This window comes from Natator depressus, chromosome 11 (assembly GCF_965152275.1).
Source record: "Natator depressus isolate rNatDep1 chromosome 11, rNatDep2.hap1, whole genome shotgun sequence".
In the NCBI taxonomy this organism is placed as follows: Eukaryota; Metazoa; Chordata; order Testudines; family Cheloniidae; genus Natator; species Natator depressus.
Genome location: NC_134244.1, coordinates 65,239,012 through 65,260,822, shown reverse-complemented (window position 1 = coordinate 65,260,822; position 21,811 = coordinate 65,239,012). Strand labels below are relative to the sequence as shown.

Genomic DNA, 21,811 nt, shown 5'->3' with positions numbered 1-21,811 from the left:
AGATGGTTCTAAAGGAACAATGCAGAGAGTGCTTCAGTCACTCAAGAACATATTAATCTTGAATTACTCTTCTGTGGTTATGGTTTCTGCACACCCTGTTTCTGCTCAGTCAAGTTCAATAGACACCTTTAATTAACACACACATCCTGAAACTCTTTGCACTGCTGGCTAACAAAGCACTCAACTGAAGCACTGCTGTGTCTCACACAAAGGAGTGTGGAGAATGTCCGGGAACTGGAGACATCCACTGCAGATGACTGAACAAACACATAGGCACCCTAGTGGAAGAAAGAAAATGGCACAGGCTATTAATTATATTACTATGTATTATTGATCAAGCACCACAGATTAAATATGCTTGCTGTCCCAACTATCTTGTAGTCTAAGGTTCTGATCCTTGCAGCATCAGGGTCTAAATTAGATGCAGTCAGTATAGTCCAAATGTAACCTCATGCATACGATAAAGGTGCATGTAAAACAATCATGCTACATGCTTGACGGTCAAATTACCAGATAGCCCTTGGATTTTTTTCTTGTAAACACCTCATTTATTGGAAGGCCTTGTGGAAGAAGTAGAGTTTTGAGGAGGAATTTGATGGTAAAGAGGGGAGGTCATCTGGCGAACAAGGAGAGCAAGGAAGGTTCAAGAGCAGGGCACTGGGTCGAGAACTGAGAGAAGGAGACAAAAGAGATGGTCAAGTAGGAGGAGAGAAGACAATAGGAAGAAGAACAGGAGGAAATTCAGACTACAAACATGATTCATCTTTTTAACTGTGAGAGCAATTAACCGTTGGAACAATTTACCTAGTGAGATGGTAGATTATCCATCAGATGAAGTCTTTAAATCAAGACTCCTTGTCTTTCTAAACGATATGCTCTAGTTCTACCAAAAGTTATGGGTGTAATGCAGAAATTACTGGGTGAGGTTCTACAACCTGTTATGCAGGAGGCCAGACTAGATTATCATAATGGTCTCTTCTGGATTTAACACCTGTGTAGGTTGGTCAGAAGAAAGCAGCAGAGAAATAAGTGGGCTGGAGGGGATGAGTTCTAATCTAGCAATTCACCAATACAGCTGCAGCCAGATCTGTCTTCTACTTGTCAACTCTGGGCCTGATCCAAAGCCAATTGAAGTCACTAGGAGCCTTTCCACTGATTTCAGTGGACTTTAGATAGGCCCTAGGCTGCTTAGTTTAATAACCTTTCTCAGTGAACTGTGTAAATTCTAGAAGCAAATTGTCAGTCTACCTGCCCATCATGATTTTCAGGAGGAAAAGATGTATTGTCACCTCAAAAATGGGCCAGCAGCCATTAATATGCATAGTCTCAATCACAGTAAGGATAACAGACACAGAACTGATTGAAAGGATATTCTAGCTTTAAAATACCCATTTCCAGTAAATGTGTGTGGTTTTCCTTGTGAGAGTGATATCCTTTGCATGTAGATGAATTGGAGACAACGTGCAATATTGCCTCACCATTGCAGCTTTGTGTGAATTGGCTCTGTGAAGTTGTCAAACGGCGCAGAAGCCAGATTCCTGTCATCCACAGGTTCATGTAATCTTTTAAGCACTGTTTCTGTCCCACAGCAAAGATAGATCTGTAACTGGGGGTGGATTGGCATTTAGTTAGAAAGGGTGAGGAGGGGGGGAGAGGAAACCAAAGATGTATCAGCATCTTTACTTCAGTTCTCTCCAGCAGGGTGTCCCAAGTTTTCTCATAGTCCTCCCCTAAACACTGAAAATTAACTTGAAAATCTAGCCCTCCACATATTTTAAAAATGTGATGTGTGGCAAATGACCTTTGATTGGTGGAGGGGTGGGGAAGGTGTAGTTGGACCTTCTCTCTGGATATATTCCTTGATCGTGAGTAGGGTCCTGACTTTTCTGTCGGATTAGATGTCCATTCGAGGTTTTAGGGAGCTGTGTATGCACCAACAGCACCAAGGTCAGCTGTCTGGCTGAAATGAATACTGAGGTTTCCTCTGCGGTCAACAGAAGGAAATGTCTGCGTGTTTAAACCAGCTCACCACTTCCTGGATGCTTGTCCAAAAATATTCTGAGAAAGGGCTGGCATAGGTAGAAGGGAGCTGGAGTGCCTGGAACACTCAGACATCGAGTGACCCTTGCAACATATGCAATGAATTTTGGGTTGGTCTCCTGCACAGAGATTTGGGAGAAAGTAGGACTGTTTAACGTGATTATATACACCCATTTAGGTGGTCCCATTGACGTAAATAAACACATGAAGACAATTCTTCATCATTTTGAACAGTGTGCTAACCATGGACCTAAACCATTTTTGGAATCAATTATGTTACATCCTGGTTACAAACATGGTAACAGGTTTTAGTGTAGACAGAACTATAGGGATTTGTCCCAGGTCACACAGCAAATCACTGGCAAAGCAGGGAGCAGAAATCAGGTCTTTTGAAACATAGTCTTTGCTCTGAACAGTGTCCTTGCTTATATGTTTAGCTGCAGATGCAAGTTCAGCCCAAATAATCTGAACCTATTTAGTCTGCAAAATTGGACTGAAAGACTCACAAGATTAAGATTTTTGTATTTCTTCTTTCTGGTAAGGCTGGAGAGAGCATAAGAAAAGCCTTTTGTCTGGTACTGAAGCACATCTAGTTACAGTTCTGTCTCGAAACAGGAAGTGCAAAGGGACTTGGGAATGAAAAATTTTCAAACACCAAAAACAGATTGGTTTGAGTGTTGAATGAAGGTTTGCTTTAGCCAAATAGGTACATCTATTCCTTATAAAGAATAGACTTCTTCATGGCAATTTTTAGTATTATAACTCCTCCCTTAACCACATTCCCTCCCCAAATTTGCCACCCATCCAGTACAATTGGCATGGACTGAAAAGGAGGCCAGAAATAGAACTGAAAATTCTGGTTTATACCTTTGATCATTGAGATTTCTTTTTATTTTACTTCTGGGGGGGAGGGGAATTGAGAAAATTAAATTGAAGCCAAATGCTATATGGATATAACTATAATTGCCAGGAAATTCAGATTTATTGTTACAAATCCATCCTAGTATTTTGACGGATAGCATAAGCACCCTTGAAGATATTATTTATGCATTGGAATTCATAATATCCATTTCTTTTCTGATAAGACTTGCATTTGTTTATATCAGTCTCTTCACGTTCTATTTCCCCCCCCCCCACACTTAATCAAATGGGATTTCCCAATGATTGGTATAATTTGTGTAGGACATTTTCACAGACAGAACGCTACTCCTGTAATATAATAGTGGAAACTCCCAAAGTAGCATCAGGCAAAAACAAGTATACCTTGTTATGCATCTACCATGGATTCTTCTTGATATTTATGAGCACTGGTTAAGTTTATTCCCTCATATGTCTCCCAAAGATAAATTTTGCATTTTTGGAATTTAATGAGAAATAACAAGTGTACATGTTCGAATATAAATACAGTATCGTGGCCATTTTGAGGCATTTATTAGAATACCAAAAAGTATCAGTGCACATGTAACCCACACACCTTCTGGGTGTGGTGTTCTGTCCCATCTTGTGGCACCGAGACCACTTAAAGAGAGAGAGAGAGATTGAGTCTGCTCTGTAGCCTTAGCTAACGGCCAGTTGCCTTTTAGCTCATGCAGCAGAGGCTCACTCACTAAGCTCTGGAGGTCCCCGGTTCGATCCCGCCCGCTGATGACCGGGGTCTATCAGCGTTACACACATGCAGGACTAACTACTACCATTGTTGCTAGACTATGAGAGGAAATATATCCTAATCATAGGGTGACCGGGTGTCCGGTTTTCGACGGGAACACCTGGTCAAAAAGGGAACCTGGCGACTCCAGTCAGCACCTCCAACCGGGCCATTAAAAGTCCAGTCAGTGGTGCTGTGGGGTTAAGGCAGGCTAGTCCTTACCTGTCCTGGCACCGCGCTGCACCCCAGAAGCAGCCAGCAGGTCCGGCGCCTAGGTTGGGGAGCCACGGGGCTCCATGCGCTGCCACTGCCCCGAGTACTGGCTCTGCACTCCCAGCCAATGAGAGCTGGGGGTGGTGGTGCCTGAGGGCAAGAGCAGCATTCGGAGACTCCTGGGACCCCTGCCTAGATGCTGGACTTGCTGGCTGCTTCCGGGGCACAGTGCGGTACCAGGACTAGCCTGCCTTAGCCCCGCTGAGCCACTGACTGGGTGCCGCCTGAGGTGAGCCCCAGCCTTGAGCCCCCCCTAAACCCAGAGCCCCCTCCAACACCCCAAGCCCCTCTTCCCAGCCCAGAGCCCTCATCCCCCCCTGCACCCCAACCCCTGCCTCAACCCACAGCCACCTCCTGCACTCCAAATCTCTCAGCCCCTCCCCCCAGCCTGGACCCCTTCCTGCACCCCAAACCCCTCATCCCCAGCCCCACCCCAGAGCCCACACCCCTGCCCCAGCCCAGTGAAAGTGAGTGAGGGTGGGCGAGAAAAAGCCACTGAGGGAGGGGGAATGTAGTGAGTGGGAGTGGGGCCTCGGGGCAGGGGTGGGGCTAATGTGTTCAGTTTTGTGTGATTAGAAAGTTGGAACCCTATCTAATCATTTATAGAAGCACACACATGATATAGTACCTTAGATATAGATATATGAACATGCTATTAAAAGGAAAACACATCAAGGCTAGACTGATGGACCCTTCATGCATTGTAATATAGATGCCAAATATAGTGTAATAAAATTTAAATGGCCAAATTAAGGATTAATCTTGCAAACGCTTGTTGAACAGAACTCCCATTGAAATCTATGCGAGCTCTGCATATCGGTGGCTTGCAGGACTGTTACATACAGAAGGGTATCCATTGACAAAGATCATGCACGCTGCTTCAGCTGTGTTCTCACCTCAGTTGTTTCAGTCTCCAATGCACCAGCCCTTCTGCCCTGACTCAGGTGAGCAGTCCTCTTGGTTTCAGTGGGACTGCTCAAGGGATGAAGTTGCAGGACTGGCCTGTACAGGACCAGTTCTGCAGAGTGCCTAGTTACTACTGAGATGTGCTGAGCTCCTTGAACTCTCATTAGCATCTAAGGGAACTGACGGTGATTATAACTTCACAGGCTCAGTCCCCAGAAAAGCAAAAAATGAAGTCATAAAGGCCGGGAAAGCACAACTTTTGAAACAAGGAAGTTTGTAAAGGACTTCAGCACCAGCATAGAGATGCAATCATAATTATTCTGGTCTGAATTCTTCCTGGAGCCCGAGGAAGCTGAAGTTATCCTAGATAATTCTACAGCTGGGACTGAAGAGTCCGTGTTCACCACCAGTAAGCTAAACTTCATTAAATCTGCACTGTGATTCTTAATCTCTTGGATAACGGCTCTCAAGGGGACTCCAATAACCACGAAGGCTAGCATTCCAAAAACCAATCAAAGGAAATAGAATTGTGCCTTACAGCAGCAAAGACAGACACACGCTTAAAGGGGTTGCCTGTTCTTTAAAGTGAGAAAATGAAGAACTTTGAGTGCAAGAGTCAGTGCTCTGATGGATGGTCAGTTGGGATCCCCCAGGGAAAGGGTGACTGACATGGAGTCCTTCCTCCATTGTCTTTTGTGCCTGACACTAAGAAAGGGCAGTGGTCTAGACACTGAAGCTGAGTGAAATCATAGGCTCTATAAACCTAACCTGAGGATGGACCAAATGCTCAATGTAATTAGTGTTTATATTTTATATTACACTGATAGGGTGCTTTAATGCTGGACCTCAACTCAGGTGCATGAACTGCATCACTTTAGCTAAAACACTCTACTCTGTCCCCAATTCTTACCTCTTTCTTAGGCTCCATAACCTTCCAGAGCTGGTTTTATAATTGGGAGAAGCAACTTTTGAATCCTCCAGTCAGGGTTTCCCCAGATTCTGTAGAGGTTAGGGGATTCCCTAACTTGTACGGATCATTATGGAACCCATTTAATCGATCACTGGAATGCAGCCATTTCTGTAGTGGAACATAGCAGCTAAGTAATAATGCACAGTGGCTTCACAAAAACAGCTCAGTGCAGGAGGAGAGGAAGAATACTGTACCCGAATAAAAAAGTGCCATACAACTGGTTGGTTGAAAAATGTACGCCTCCAAAAGTTCCTATTCAGTTCTTTATTCATGGCATGTGATTGGTCACCTGAATCACTTGCTGTTCTTTCTGTACCTTGATTGGATGACTGAAACATTCTAGAAAGCAGAATAATGACTGATTGCTCTATTGATTCACAAATACCCAGGCTCACATACATGTGGGCATGCTAACAAACAACAACTGTTCCCAATTTTTGTGTGTGAACAAACACTTTTCCATGCATGTGTACAGAGTTGTGCATAACTGTAAATAAAGAGTGGTGTGAATTTGATTGAACTGAGCTATCAATTGCAATCCTAATGTATTTCCAGTAATCCAGGATTTACAGTATTTACTCAGCTCTGTGCACACGCTGTGAGGTGAAGGTGGAATCTCTGAATAATTATGCTTGAGTTCTGCCTTTTCTGTGAAAAGTTGTAGAAGTTGGAGGGTGAAGGTAATGCAGAAGCTACTATAGCAGAGTTGAATTTAGTTTACCTGTCCACTTTTCCTAGGAGTGAATTGCATGTTTTGGACACAGAGATTAAGCAATGAAGAAAAAAAATCCTATCCAACAATTCTTGTTGCAGTGTCATGTGATGTTTCCATTCAGGTCAAGATGGAGTGTTGTCTCCTGGGACCTATATTCTCCATTATGCACACCTCCCTATTAAAATTGTGGTTGTCCATTGATTGAATTGGGTCATACCACCATATTTTACTCATCCAGGTCTCCAAGTTGTATGACACTTTCTGCCATATAAAGTGTTGCTTAATACTGTCTTAATTGACTTAATACGCCAGTAAAATATTGGGTGGAGAAAAGGATTGGCCTAATTATGCACTCTGAAAACCACAGTCTGACCAAATTTAAATTACTGTGGTTCTTGTGAAGCAGGTGTTTCCATGATAGACTGACCTGCTGGTGTATGATATCCTACAACTGAGTGTGCTACATGCTTAACATTTGAGGAAAGCACATTTTCAGTTTTAATAATGTCATTTGCACAAAATGAAACATGGAGTCAACTGCATGCAACGTGGTATAGCAAAGCCCATGTACTGTATCCTAACTCAGTTTATTGGACCTAACATGTACTCTTTATGTATGCAGAGGGGAGCTGCTTAAGTTGAAGCCAATGGTCTTAGTCACAAATCAGCCCATCAGCGCACGCTATCGATACGACTCTGGTTTTCTTTCTGTGAAGCAAAAATTACTCTTTCCAAAGAAAATGGAAAATATGACAAGAATATAAATGAACTGTTCTTTGACTTGATGAACCTGCTTCACCTGTGAGTCAAATCTAGTGGATTTAGCTGCCTTTCCATCACTGAAAAATCAATCCACCTTATCCAGGAGCTAACTTGGCATATTTTATAAGACGCATTAATCATTTAAACAACAGGCCTGGAAACAAAGTCATCGTGCAAGTTCTTACCAGTAACTTTCCCTTTCTTCTTTTTGTGGTGGAAGAGAAAAATCTCAGCGTAAAGATATCAAGTATGCTGTAGTGCCCAATGGCCACCTCTACTGTATGTAAATAAAAGCACCTATATTTTACTACAGTGGTAATTGGTACCTCATCATTACTTATTTATTCCCAGGCAAAACCTATATTGATACGGAGTTAAAATTGTGAGTGCACATCAGTCACTTCTGGTGAAAACAAGACAGGGATGTCTTAATTTTCACCAATCAAGCATTCAAAATTCAAAATAAAGGAAATGTAGTTTAGAAATGAATAGTTACGCCACCCAGACAGTCTTAAACCTGTCATTTGGTGACACCATGCAATAATTGTACAATTATAATTAATATATATTAGTGTCTGTGGTCCCAAATTAGATTTTTAAAGACCTATTATTCTTCCTGGCCCTCCACATATTTTACAAAGTGAAATTACCCATCATACTATTAAAGTGAAACATAAAATTATCACATTAAGAGACAGTTAGGACATATTTTTACCAATTAATTGATCTTCCCACAGTGTTTGTTCACCCATTGGCATTTGGCTTCCATTTCAGTAAAAACTTTTCTCATAATCAAAACAAGTACAACCCTCTCTAAACATTGGCACCTTGTGTTAAACGTTTTTTATTTGTTTTGAGGACAGCTTGATTAATAGTTTATTTTAAGAAGGGGAAGAATTTATTTCCAGAGTGATGCTAGGGATCAATTTTGTAAGGTGCTGAGAACTCTGGCACTGATCCAGTAAAGCTTTTAAGCACATCTGTAATTCTAAAGCTTTTAAGCACATCTGTAATTCTAAGCATGCGAGTACTTTAACTGAAGTCAGTTTCCCCCTCTGTAAAATGGGGGTAGTGATACTGTCCTTCTTTGTAAAGTGTTTGAGATCTACGAATAAAAAGTGCTATATAAAAGAGCTGAGTATTATTGTTGCTCAGGTACTTAAAGTTATGCACATACTTAAGTACCTTGCTGAATCAGTGCCTAAAAGGGGCATGAATGTGGTCAAAGAGAATTGCCATTTTGGATACAAATACATGTTTGTCAATACTGGATGTGTCTACACTGGGAAACGTTATCGTGTTTAAACGTTAGTTTTAATTGCTGATTTAGTTAATTCAATGCTGACCATGACTTTGTGGTCAGTGTAGACAAGGGTAAGTTTTGGTTTAAAACCTGCTGGAACCCAGGTTTAAGCATGACTAGATGACATAATGTTGAACATGGTTGGTCCTTGTCTACACTGAATACAGAGTTGTGGCCAACATTATGTCAGCTAACTTGATTGTTTTTTAAAAAGTGTTTAAACATGATACAATTTTCGAATACAGACAAGTTTCCCCACTGAGTTCAGTCACTCTTTACTTACAAGCCAAAATAGACAAGGAGTGGTGGAGAAGAAATCACTATTCTCTGAACTAAGAAGATGGTTAATGTTCCCTGAATAAACACAAAGCAAGGCCCATTTTATATATGCAAGCAGTGTTAGCCTATTTCTTCTCCCACTTCAATGGACTTCAGAAGAGCAAAGTTATGTTAGCTAACAAGGAATGCTTTCGGAAATCCCACTTGTAGAACTTACTGAGGATGGGTGAAGCGAAGAGAGAGATGCTATTAAAACACATTTGAAAACAATTTACATGCCATTCTGACTTTATAGGGAATATCGTATTTTGGTTACAGAGTACCTAAGCGTATGTTCCAGAAGTGACAGGTCTCTAATAGTAAAGCATTATGGTCGTGCGAATTCTCTACGGAGGGGGATATGCCATATGTAAATTTTGTGAATTTTCTGTCAGGAAATGGTAGCCTCTAGTTAAAGAACTCCTTACCAGAAAAACAGCAAGAAGCTACTGCTTACAAGCATTCAAGGTGATAATGAATCCTACATGGATATATTAAAATATTTTTTTAAAAAAAACCCTATAGCACTGTAAAAATTAGGCTTCAAAGCTCAATTTATTTACATTTTATAGTACGTGGTTTAATATTGAAGATGGGCTGGGGAGAGAACACCTGTTCTTTCTCCATGGACCAACATTTTGTCTTTTTCTCCCGTTTGCCAATTGAGAGTGTGAAATCACTTACTACTATATGTAATTAGGCTGTGTTATCTGGTTTTTGCAGCGTTGTAGATGTTTTGGAGCTGTTGGAATGATGTTATGTGCCCCCTATTGAGCGCCCTTATACATCTTGGAATACTAACTTTGAACTTTCTTCTCAATTTTGGTGTGCAGGAATGACTATTAAATGCTTCTAAATATGAAGACACTGTACACATTTAAAAGAAAATAGCTATTTCTCCAAAGGAAATACTAGGATCCTGCTTTCAGTATTCAGCCACATGTCTACAGTTTCCAGTTTAGAAGTCAGAAAAGAGTATTTTTCTAATAATTAAAAGCTGGATTGGCATCTTGCAATCTGCCCCCAAGTAAGGGTGTAGTGCGCAGTTGTGCTGTCTGAGGAGTAGAGCAGGGACTGAATGGTGATTCAGGGCACTAATGTGCCTTAGAATGGCCAGAGATAGCCAGTGAAGAATTCCCTTTGCAGAATTCTCCACCCCAATGTAACCAAAGGATTTTCTGTGGCCAGGTTCAGTACGGAGCTTACACCGGTGACAGAAGTTAGAGTAGGCTCGGAGCTGTTATGATTTCCACCAGACCCAGGCAGGATCAGAGAGCCAGCAACCAGCTTCCTGCAGCTGTCACTCTCCACTGCCTCTTAGCATAGCTGGGACATAGCAGAGAATTGGGACCCCAGTGTTTTTGAAAATGATTTATGAAAATCTCCACTTTGGTGAGGAAACTTGCTTTGATGTCTCACAGTTGACATTATTACGCTTAATTTTCATGGAGCTCATTTTAAGCCTGCAGTAAAAGTGGCGGGAGGAGGCAACTGCTGGTGATTGCATTCACAAACAGATTGGTTTGTAACAATAACGTAAGTGGATTAAGCTCTGAATGCCACTAGAGATTAGGGGTTTTGTGTCCAGTCACACATCAAGCTGAGGCCATGGGTAGGTGGCTGTGGCACAAGCAGAAAGACCCAGATTAAAAAATATAATGGGAAAAGGTTTCATGCCTGCGATTACACTCTGATCAACACCACCTTGCACGGATCAGTGTTAAGTCCACTTTCATTAAGGAGCCTTATTAATGACATGGAAGGAGAGGGTAAACAGCATATTAATGACATTTGCAGATGATATTAAATGTGAGGTGTTGCAAACACCAGAGACAATAGAGAAATAACACAAAGGGGCTCAGTGAGCTTAGAAATATAGACAGGAAATGAAATGAGTCTTAACGACAACCAAAAGAGCAAGTTAAGAAACCGAAGCATTAAAAAAAAAAAGAGAGAGAGAGAGAGAGAGAGAGGAGTGATACTTGCAAAAAAATTAGTGCCTAAAAGTGATCAAGGGATGATAGTGAACAGCTGTGAAATGTGAGGTTTCAGTGCAGTTATGGTGTCAAAAAAGTGATGGGGTCAAAGGCTTGTCATTTAAAACTACACAGGAGAAAGCATTTGACTCTGGGGAGGAACTCAGCATTGGCAGGAAGATGAACAGGATGATCTAATATCTCTTTCCCTCTGTAATGTTTGCGAGATTGTATGACTTTGAAGACATGATGGTGGAGCTATAAATGAAGTACTATTACAATGAAGGAAATGTTTACTATTCCGTTCCAAAGCAAAACCTACCACAGTTTTATTGCTTAAGTCTTATTGGTTAACACTTAGCAATGCTTGTTTCAAGTCCCACATGATCTCTACTATGCCACTTTTGGGGGCATAATAATGAGTTGGGTGTTTACACTCAGCTCCTGAAGTTTTGAATAACACATGCAAATTTCTGCGGTCTTGAGACTCTATTTGGATTACCTACAAATATTTGAATACCTAAGTGATGTGTTAAGTGCCTAAGGATTAGTCACTTTCCTATGGGTAAGCATGATAGTGAACATTTAAACATGGGAGCTTTATTACCCCGATCTGGCCATTTAATTTGGCAGATTTAAATTTATGCTGTCTGAATTTGATACAGTGCTTCTGACTGATCAGATCTGTCTGATTTCAGACTGGTCAGAGGAAGCAATTGGAAGAATCCATTGGGATTTTCAGCAGGTTACTCAATGTAAAACTCCTCTGTTTTCGACAGCAGTACAGCATGATATTAATAGGCCATAAGCGTTCTTTCAGTGTTACCTGTGTATGGTGCAGGCGTGCTCTTGTAGAGAAAGGTCGTCTTCATAAAAAATATTTTATCATTGTCCAAGTGACAGCTTCAATGAGTGTCGCTTTTTCAGAACCTCCTTTGGGAGAGCCTTTGTTTTGTTATTTGTATGAGAAATATTACGATCTACATGTCTTTTTAATGAGAGTTTCTACCTACTGAAATAATAAAATACTATAGTAAGAGCAGAGGTAATGGATGAGGAGCGACAACACCTCACAGCTTGATTTCTAGCTATTAAATTAGACTTTTCTGAAAACATGTATTTATAAAACTAGAGAGACAAGATGAGTGAGGTAATATCTGTTATTGGACCAACTTCTGTTGGTGAGAGAGACAAGCTTTCACCACGTGGAGCTGCTCTTCAGGTCTGGGAAAGGGGTGTGTGTGTGTGTGTGTGTGTATGTGTGTGTAATATAGGGACCACTTCACCCCGGACTGAAAAGCGGCCATGTCTGTGGGGAACTGAGATGTCATTGCATAACAACATTAGCAATGTTATACAGCTGATTTGTATCCATTTGAAAATAAAGGAGACATTTAGGCAGGCAGAATATAATACCAAGTTGTGTGAAACTTTCATAATGACACGTAAAACCAAACAAAATGATTTCATGTTTTCTTAAACACCTGGAACTTTCATCAGGTCACAGCATTGCTCTCTCTAATCGCTCGGTGTCTGAATTTCCGCTTGTTGACGATCACCTGGTCTCTTTCAGCATTGTCCATCAGTTCTTTCTCTCTCACCCTGTCACTTAGCCTTTCTGTGATGTCCCATCCGTTGCATTGATGACTTCTTATCTGCTTTCAGTTCTCTCCTCCTCTTTCTTTTCTTCCATTGATATGATTTTTGATTCTCTTCATCACTCCTTCCCTCTCCTTCACCCGTTTCTCTTTTGTCCCCACTCCATTCGGAAAGTCTGCCCGGCCAATCCCCAACCCTGCCTCACACCGCAACATCTGCTTCCGTTCCCACTCTCACAATGCAGTCTCTCTCTGGTGGACATCATATCACCCAGGCTGACTTCCTCCACTGCAAATTCATTCTCTCTTCCTTTAGATCTTCTGTCTTCCTAGCTAAACAACTCTACTTGTCCAACTAGATTGAATCCCGTGTCCTCAATCCCAGTCACCTTTTGCCACCTGAGACTCACTCCTCAAACTCTTCTGCCTCCACTTCTCTCTGCACACAGGATCTCACCAATTTCTTCAAAGAGATGATTGACAACCTTCCCTCTCCCCTCCTACAACTCTTCCCTCCTTCTCTTCTGCCACAGACTCAGAACTGTCTTGTCTGCTCTCCTACTCTAATCACTCTACATGAGCCAATAACCTCCATCCCAACTCCTGATCTTCCTTATGCCCACCCTCATCCCCTCCCTTACACGTCTCCTTAACCCTTTGCTCTCCTCTGGCTCTTTTTCCTCAAAATATGGACATGCTTTCGTCTCTCCCATTTTAAAATAACCCACCCTTGACCCCACTTGCCTTTCCAAATATTGCCCTTTCTCCCTTTCATTTCTAAGCTCATTGAATGCACTGTTTATTGTTACTATCTGGAGCTCCACTCCTCAGATTCCATCCTAGACCGTCTTCAATCCAGCTTCTACCCCTTGTACTCCACAGAAACCACTCTCCCCAAAGTTTACAATTGTTTCTTCCTAGAGGAAGCTCAGCACCATGCTCATCTTCCTTGACCTATCAGCTGCCTTTGGCTCAGCTGACTATGGTCTTTGTGAAATCTTGTCCTTGCTTGGCTTCCAGGACTCTGTGTTTTTACCTCTCTAATATCTTCTTCAGTGTGTTTTTGGAGAACTCCCATCATCTCCCCTCCAGCATTCTGAGGGAATTCCACACGGTTCTGTCTTTGGTCTCTTCTCTTCTCCCTCTCTACACCTTATATCTAGGTAAGCTCATCCACAAACACAAATTCAGCTTCCATCTCTATGCTAAGAACTGAGATCTACCTCTCTACAGAGGTCTCCTTCTGTCCAAATTCAAGTATTGGCCTGTCTCTGACATTTCCTCATGGATGCCTACCCATCAGCTCAAACTTAAAATGCTTAAAACAGAGCTTACTCTTCCCTCCAAGTCCTTCCCACAACCTCCTTTCTAGATCATGTGGACCACCATCCCGTCTGTCACTCAGGCCCATATTCTTGGTGTCATCTTTAGATTCAGATCTCTGTCAAGGTCCTCACATACAGGCAATATCTTAGTCTTTCAGATTATTTCTACATAACATCTCTAAGACATACCTTTCATCTCCATCTACTCAGCTAAAACTCTCATCCAGGCTTGCATCTCACATCTTGACTACTGCAACACCCTTTTCTCTGGCCTTGACAAATGCAATTTTATCCTGCTCGTATGCATTCAGAATGCCCCTGCAAAGATCATTTTACTAGCCCATCACTTGTACCACATCACCCCTCTCTTCGCATCCTTCCACCCACTCCCCCTTCTTTATTGCATCAAACATGCACTACTTGTCTTACTTTAAAAGGTCTTTCCAGCCTATCCCTACCCTACCTATCTTCTCTCATTCACTATGGAGATGTCCACTCGCACCTCCAATTGCCCACTTGTTTTCAAACAGGAACCTTTGGGCTTTCTCTCAGACTACCCCTCATGCTTTGGAGAAGCTTCTCATGAACATCCAGAAAGGTACCTTGTAAACCTTCTTCAAATCCCCCTTTTACCATGGTGCCTACAAAAAGCTGACAACAGTTAGGCTTCTGGTGCGCTGAGACCACAGCCTGCCATGTTGACCAATATTGGCTCATTGTTTCTTGTACTCATCATTTGTCTATCTGTTGTCTTTTGTTTTACACTTGTAGCGATTTGGGGCAGGTCCCATCTTTTGTTCTATGTTTGTACAGTGCCTAGCACAGTGGGGTCCTGGTCTATGACAAGGGTTCAAAGGTGCTAGGGTAATACTAAGTGTGATGGGGTATGTAAAACTTACTCTACTACAGCCACTAAGGGGTTTCAGCACAGAGTAGCTACCTCTCCAGCTGTGGCTATTTGTTTGACCAGCAAGAGTTGGGGTGAGAAAAGACAGGGGTTGCTGAAGAAGCTGAGAACTACCCTGCATCAGCAGCATACTTACAGAAAGCTGCCCAAGATGTAGGATCAGAAGCCCTGGTTGGACTGTAGTGAGACTGCTGAGGTGTGGGGAGTAGAAGCCGTAAGGGGTTACCCCTTCACCTATGCTCCTTGAGCGGAAAGAGAACTTAACTCTTTGCTGCCAGGTCCAGGAGGAATACGACATAGGGATTTGAGATTAGCTGGAGTTGAACTAAGAGGCTAGGGGAACAGGGTTGTAAAGGTCTGGTGTACTCCCAAGGAATCCATGGCCAGATGAAAGGGGCTGAACTCCCCCCTCAGAAGTTCACAAACCTTTTGTGCAGCTGGGGCTGAGTTGTGGGTGCCAGGGAGGGATTTGTAGTTTTTTTGTGCAAGCCATGCGTAATTTGGCAGTGTCACATGGTTTCAACCTTAAACAAGACCTAACTTGGCAGTCTTTGTCTGTCATTTGAGTTTTGGCATTTGTTTGAACCCAAATATCATAGCAAAACTTAGGGGGTACAATCACATGCAAAGTCAAGCCAAACAGAAGTCCACTGAACATTTATCAACTAAAACTGCTGAACTGTGCACAGCTCTGATATTTACCTAAGGTGAAATTTATATGGACGCTGGGAGCTAACACCCTAACTCTTGCAAAAACATCAGGGCTTCAGGTTTACATCTCCATTGAAACATGGCACCTCCAATAGTACAGTATCTTAAGCACTCTCTCTGAAGAGCCCCATGTAGCAATGTCTCTGGAATTATGTGATTCTTTCAGAACCAGCCTTGATTAACTTATGATCACAGCCCAAAGTGGTATCAGTTAATCTTTCATAATTTCAGTGTTATTTTTTTATCTCAATATGCAAAAATGAGAGTTAATCCAGTTGGATTTAAAAAGGAAGACATCAGATTAGTTAACTTCCTTGCAGAACAAGCTTCTGGTACATGTATCCTCATTTTGCCATGCAGGTTTGCATTTGCCATCAAAGTGCATGTTGTGTTTCCTTGTCCATGACTTCACAAGAATGCATTAAAAATAATATCCTAGATGTGAAAATGGAAAGCAATGCCACACTTAATGAGCTTTCCTTGACTTATCATCTGACATGACTGCAGTTTGAGAGCTATACGCTTCATAAGTTTCCCAGGTGGTTTATTTCATGCATGCAGCTGTTCTTTGCTCTGTTTCCCTGCCTTGCATTAAAGTCTTTGATTCTGATTGGTAGAACCCCCCTGATTGCTGCAGGCGTGATTGGTGGACTCTTTATCATCGTCATTGTGGGCCTGACATTTGCCGTTTATGTTCGGCGGAAAAGCATCAAAAAGAAGAGGGCCTTGCGGAGGTTCCTGGAGACTGAGGTGAGGATATTTTCTGTTGTACCATTCAGAAAAGCTGAACATTTGGAAAGATGCAGGGTACTGCTCTACTTTTTACACAGAATATATTAGGATTCTATTCCAACCCCCACTGAGTCCCTGGAAATACTTCCATAGACTGGACTTATTGGATAGTGTGAATGAAGCTATTCTAGGACATTAGTTTTCTATTGATACATCCAGAGGTGCTGACTTTCTGATTTCCTAGGAGTGCTCGACCCCGCCCCACCTACAACCCAGGCCCCGCCCTCACTCCACCCTTTCCAGCAAGGCCTGCCTCTTCCTGCCCCTCCTCTTCCTTCCCCTGCTCCACCCTTGCCCTCCCTCTTCCTACCCCATTCCACCCCTCCTCCAAGCATGCCCTGCCTTCACACTGCCTCTTCCTGCCCCCGCTCCTTCCCCTCTCCCCAGCGCCTCCTGCCCTCCACTGAACAGCTGATGCTCAGCATGTGGGAGGGGGAGGAGCTGATTGGCAGGGCCCATCGGTGAGTGCGGAGCACCCACTGTTTTTTCCGTGAGTGCTCTGGGGCTGGAGCACTCACGGAGTCAGCAACTATGGATACATTAGTTCATATATTTTAATGACAAGAAGGGAGCATTATGATCATCTTGTCTCACATACATGTCCCTATCCTGTTCCCAACAGAAATTAGGCCCTAATTTATCTAATTACTTAATTGTATATTCAAAGCCCATTGAAGTCAGTGATAAGACTCCAGTTGTCTTCACTGGACTTTGGATCAGGCCCTTGCTGAAAACGAATGGTGTTAAGCACATACTTATTGCCGGAACTTTCATTTATTACATGTTTGTACAGTGAGTAAGACAATGTGGCAGTGAGTAAGTTTGTACAGTGAGACAACCTGTTTGAGGCCTGTAGGCACTATCCCAATATAAATAATAACAAAATTGCTTACTGCTAAAACTTCCATTGATTCAGATGGGAACTGGACTAGGCCCATGGTCCCATTGGCTAAAAAGTGAGATGGAGCCTTAGAACAAACTATTTGGGCCCAATGTACCCTGCCTTACATCTTGGCTTCACTATTGGGTGGGGAAAAAACAGTCTCAGTGCTCTTCAAAAGCTTTATTTTTGGTTGGAAATGCATATTTGATCATCATTAAAATTTAATCTTAAATTTTCAGCTACAAATGAAGGTCGACATAGGATCTCCTAAACCCTACATGTCTGACACACTTTCAGAGATGTATAATACAGACAGATCCATCTAAAGGAAAAAAGTTTAGGAAAACCAATAGTCATTGGTCAGCTGATTCCATTGTGTTATGATTGGTGTCATTAAGGTCTTGCTCCTGCTCCCATTGAATTCAATGGTGCGAGATTGATGCCAAATGACTTCCGGAGCAATATTGTGTTTTCATTAATCTTCTTCCTGAATGGCTGCAATTTTGGGTTGTTTCTAATTTTTATTAATAATAATCAGTCATCCAGGAATATCAGTAGATGGAATTGATACTATCCTGAATATATAATTGTTTAAGGTAAAGTTTGTAACCAAACGTTGGTTAAAGATAAATTATTGCAAAGAGCTTTAGGGAATGACAGCTATTTTATGTGGACACTGAATTTCCATTAACAGCTCTCTGATTCTCTGCTTGGGCTAGCACAGGTGAGGGTGGATGAGGGGTTACTCTAACCTGTGCCAGATGGCAACCATCCCCAAAGGACTGTCCAGTGGCTGAGCACTTGTGACAGTTGCCATCCTGGTTGAGACACTGTGGAGTGAACCAAGGACATCCACAGCTAAAAGTATGAGTTACTATAGCTTGAGCTAAAGAGCGAGGCTTTTTAGCTGAGGTCTGTAACAGATCCATAACCTCTGCAGATCAACACACACAGATCAATGGGTTACACCTCCACTCTTGTTATATCTCCTTCTTGCTGCTCTCCACCCCAGCGTGCCCCAGTGCTGGTTGGCTGTTGGGGAAGGTGGTTGGAGCAAGGTACATCAACTCTTCATCTTCTGGGGTGGCCTTAGACTGGGAGAATCCCTGGCATGGGTGAAACCCCAGATTCCATCTCCTTTGCACGGCCAGGGCAGCACAAAGGGGAATAGGAATTATTTGGGGGAAAGTTCTGTGGGAATCTATGAAGTGAACCAAGATCGTGGCCCTGTGTGTGTTCACCTCCCATATCTGTATTTTTTTTTTTGCTTTTTTTTTTACATTTGACCTACATCTTCCACCGTAACGAGTACTGAAAAGTAAACTATATTGGGGGCCAGGAGGAGGCAACCTTTGAAAACATTGCTGTCAGACTCTCCGTACTCACTTGACTTGTTGCTGTTTGTTTTTGTTATATATTTTCTTTAAGTACTTTTTTAAAGTAATTTCCAGCTACTGGTATTTCTACTTGCACCAAAGCAGTTTGTTCAGCTAACGAAGTAGTCCATGATGCTCATAGAAGCATGATAATAGTGCTCAGACTGAAGAGCACAATGCACTTAGCCTTGTAAACAGACACTTTGAAATACTGCAGTGGTTTCAAACCAATTTGAGTAGGAGTAGCCCTTAATTATGTTCCTTCTCCTGAGAGAGGACAGGCTATTTGTCAGTGTTTAGAGTATTGTCCTTTTCATTTATTTTTCATTTATTTTTAAAGAAACATTGTTTTTCAGTCAAAGGCAGTATGTTGCTGAGATCGGCTGGCTTTTTGACTGAGCATACCTCTGTACTTCATTCACAAACTTTGTTGGATCGTAATTCACAACGTACTACAACGTAATTTAGTGCTTGCAATAAATTAGCTGTGGCTGTAAATTCTTGTTTTACTGCAGATGTTTTCTGCTTCTGAAAAAGCTGCCCTCCTTTAGGGCACAACTAAAGCATAGAGCAATGAACCTTACTCCCCAAAAAGAGGATAAGAATTTGATGAACCAATAAGTCACAATTATTCAAAAGCAGAACAGCCACTTTAAAGGGGCACTAAAATTGCCAAAAATAGAATATGGTGCACTGATAATAAATGCTGTGTTTCCATCATATAGAAAACATTTATCTTGCTGCAATTAGCAAAAGTCATTGGGGACATATTGTGACACTGGTTCAGTTTCCAGTTCATAATTGCATCATGCAGCACCTAGTGGAAACTGTATACTCCACTAGGATCCTTCAGTTGGTTTCTGTTGGTTTTTTACTGGCCTTGACTGGTTTCACTTGAAGAATCGATCGCCCTGGCACCAGTAGACCACTAGATCCATTGCTTTATTCTAACAACTAGTTAGCCAACTGGAATGAGTAGGCACCAGATGAAAATTTTCAACAGGAATTCTCACGAGGTCTTCCTGTGTCCAGTGTATAATCCTGATGAATTTTGATTTGCAGCTGGTGGAGCCCTTGACTCCAAGTGGCACAGCACCCAACCAAGCACAGCTTCGTATCCTGAAGGAAACTGAGCTAAAGCGAGTCAAGGTCCTTGGCTCTGGGGCCTTTGGAACTGTGTATAAGGCAAGTATCTTCACTGAATAGCGTCGAGTGGCCTTATTTCTGTTTTGAACCCTATGGATCACTGAAAGCGTTACATCGCAGTGTGGGACCCAGCCCTTGTCTATATAAGAGATGGGTCTGAATCATAACCTGAAGTCCACATGCCTCAGTCTTTCAGGGGAGTTCATCTGTAGGTATGATGATGCATCTTGAGTACATATCTAGTTTCAACTGCTGATTTCAGCTTCCCTTGGTATAGGCACAAGGGTTACTGCATGTAGAGAAAAATTATGCCTCACACAAACATACAGATCTGAAGAATATACAGGATAAATAGTCTTGAAGTTAAAGAACAGGAATGGGATTTTGTGGTTCTATTTGTAGCTCAATAACTGACGTAGTATGCACATTGTACAAGCCAGTTAATCTCTGTACCTCATTTGACTGAGCTGTAAAAAGCGTATAGTAATAATTATCTCCCTTATATAATGATAGAAACATAATTAGCTAAGCTTTGATCCTTTTCCCATTAAAAACAGTGGCAAATCTCCCTTAACGTTTATTAAGCACTTTGGATTCCACAGTTTAAAGGTCATAGTTAAAGTGCTTAGAAGCACTAAGTAGAGTTGGTTGAAAAAGGAAGTGGGGAAAAATCACATCTTCAACATTCTGTAATTAAACTTGTGATGAAATTTCAAAATTCCACAAAACCTGACCAGCACCTATAATTAAGGCTAAGATTTTATCTCGGTTATTTTTAGTAAAAGTCACGGGCAATAAACAAAAATTCACGGAGCCCGTGACCTGTCCATTACTTTACTAAAAATAACCAGGGGGCAGGGCTAGGTAGGGAGGAGAATCCCCACCCCCAGTCTCCTGTCACACCGCCATCAATGGCAGTTTGCTCCAGAGGCCTGGCAAGGAGACAGAGACTCTGCTTCTGGGAGTGCCAACCCTCCTCTGCCCAGCTGTTCCAGATCAGTCAATAACTGCCCCCTCACCCACCCAACAGGGACGGAAGGAGCGCATAACTAGGGGAGCAGAGCCCAATACAGGCTCCTTGTGGAAGTGGGGCAGAGACACGCAGGCAGGAGCAACAAAGGTCAGAGCCAGGTGTCTGCAGCTATGGGACAGAAAGGAACATGGGCAATGTGGCAAACAATGCCTTACACTGGATAGCTGCGATAGGAAATGGGACCCAGGGTGCTAGAGCCAAAAAGGAACCCAGCCAAGCTCTCTGCTGCTGGTACCCATTCACTGTAAGTTGAGCCCTACCCAAATTGCCATTCCTAACTACGCCACTGGTTGGAAGCAAGGCCGAGCAAAGGAACATGGATAGTTCTGTGTGTTATGGACATGCTGACATTACTGGGCAGAAATGGCTGAAAAAAGAGTTTTCATGTCAAGGAGGTTCATTTACACTAAAACTTTTCCATTCTGCAGTTTTGTCTTTGAATTTCCAATAGGGAGGATATATTCAGTGGGAGATCCTGCAGGGGTCTGTCCTGGGTCTGGTACTATTCAATATTTTCATTAATGACTTGGATAATGGCTTGGAGAATGTGTTTATAAAATTTGCGGATGACACCAAGCTGGGAAGGGTTGCAAGCACTTTGGAGGACAGGATTAGCTTTCGAAACAACCTTGACAAATTAGAGAATTCAACAAGATGAAATTCAATAAAGACAAGAGCAAAGTACTGCATTTAGGAAGGAAAACTCAAATGCGCTACTATAAAATGGGGAATAACTGGCTAGGCAGTAATATTGCTGAAGAGGGTCTTGGAGTTATAATGGACCACAAATTGGCTATGAGCCAAAATATGCAGGTGCGAAAAAGGCTAATATAATTCTGGGGTGTATTAATAGGACTGTCTCATGTAAGACATGGGAGGTAATTGTCCCGCTCTACTTGGCATTGGTGAGGCTTCAGCTGGAGTACTCCATCCAGTTCTGGGCACCACACTTTAAGAAAGACATGGATAAACTGGAGAGAGTCCAGAGGAGAGCAACAAAAATGATAAAGTTTAGAAAACCTGCCCTATGATGAAAGGTTAAAAAACACTGGGCCTGTTTAGTCCTGAGAAAAAAAGACTGGGGGGGAAACTGAGAAGAGTCTTCAAATATGTTAAGGGCTGTTATAAAGAG

General features: G+C 42.2%; 1 protein-coding gene across 4 annotated transcripts in view; it reads left to right on the top strand.

Annotated features, from left to right (window-relative positions):
- Nucleotides 1–21,811, top strand: part of ERBB4 (erb-b2 receptor tyrosine kinase 4) — a 966,448-nt gene that overhangs the window by 786,281 nt on the left and 158,356 nt on the right. For all 4 annotated transcript variants that reach the window (XM_074968100.1, XM_074968101.1, XM_074968099.1 and 1 more), the window contains 2 exons: nt 16,067–16,199; nt 19,563–19,685. In XM_074968100.1, coding sequence (XP_074824201.1) covers nt 16,067–16,199; nt 19,563–19,685 — 256 coding nt within the window. The remainder of the gene's footprint in view (nt 1–16,066; nt 16,200–19,562; nt 19,686–21,811) is intronic.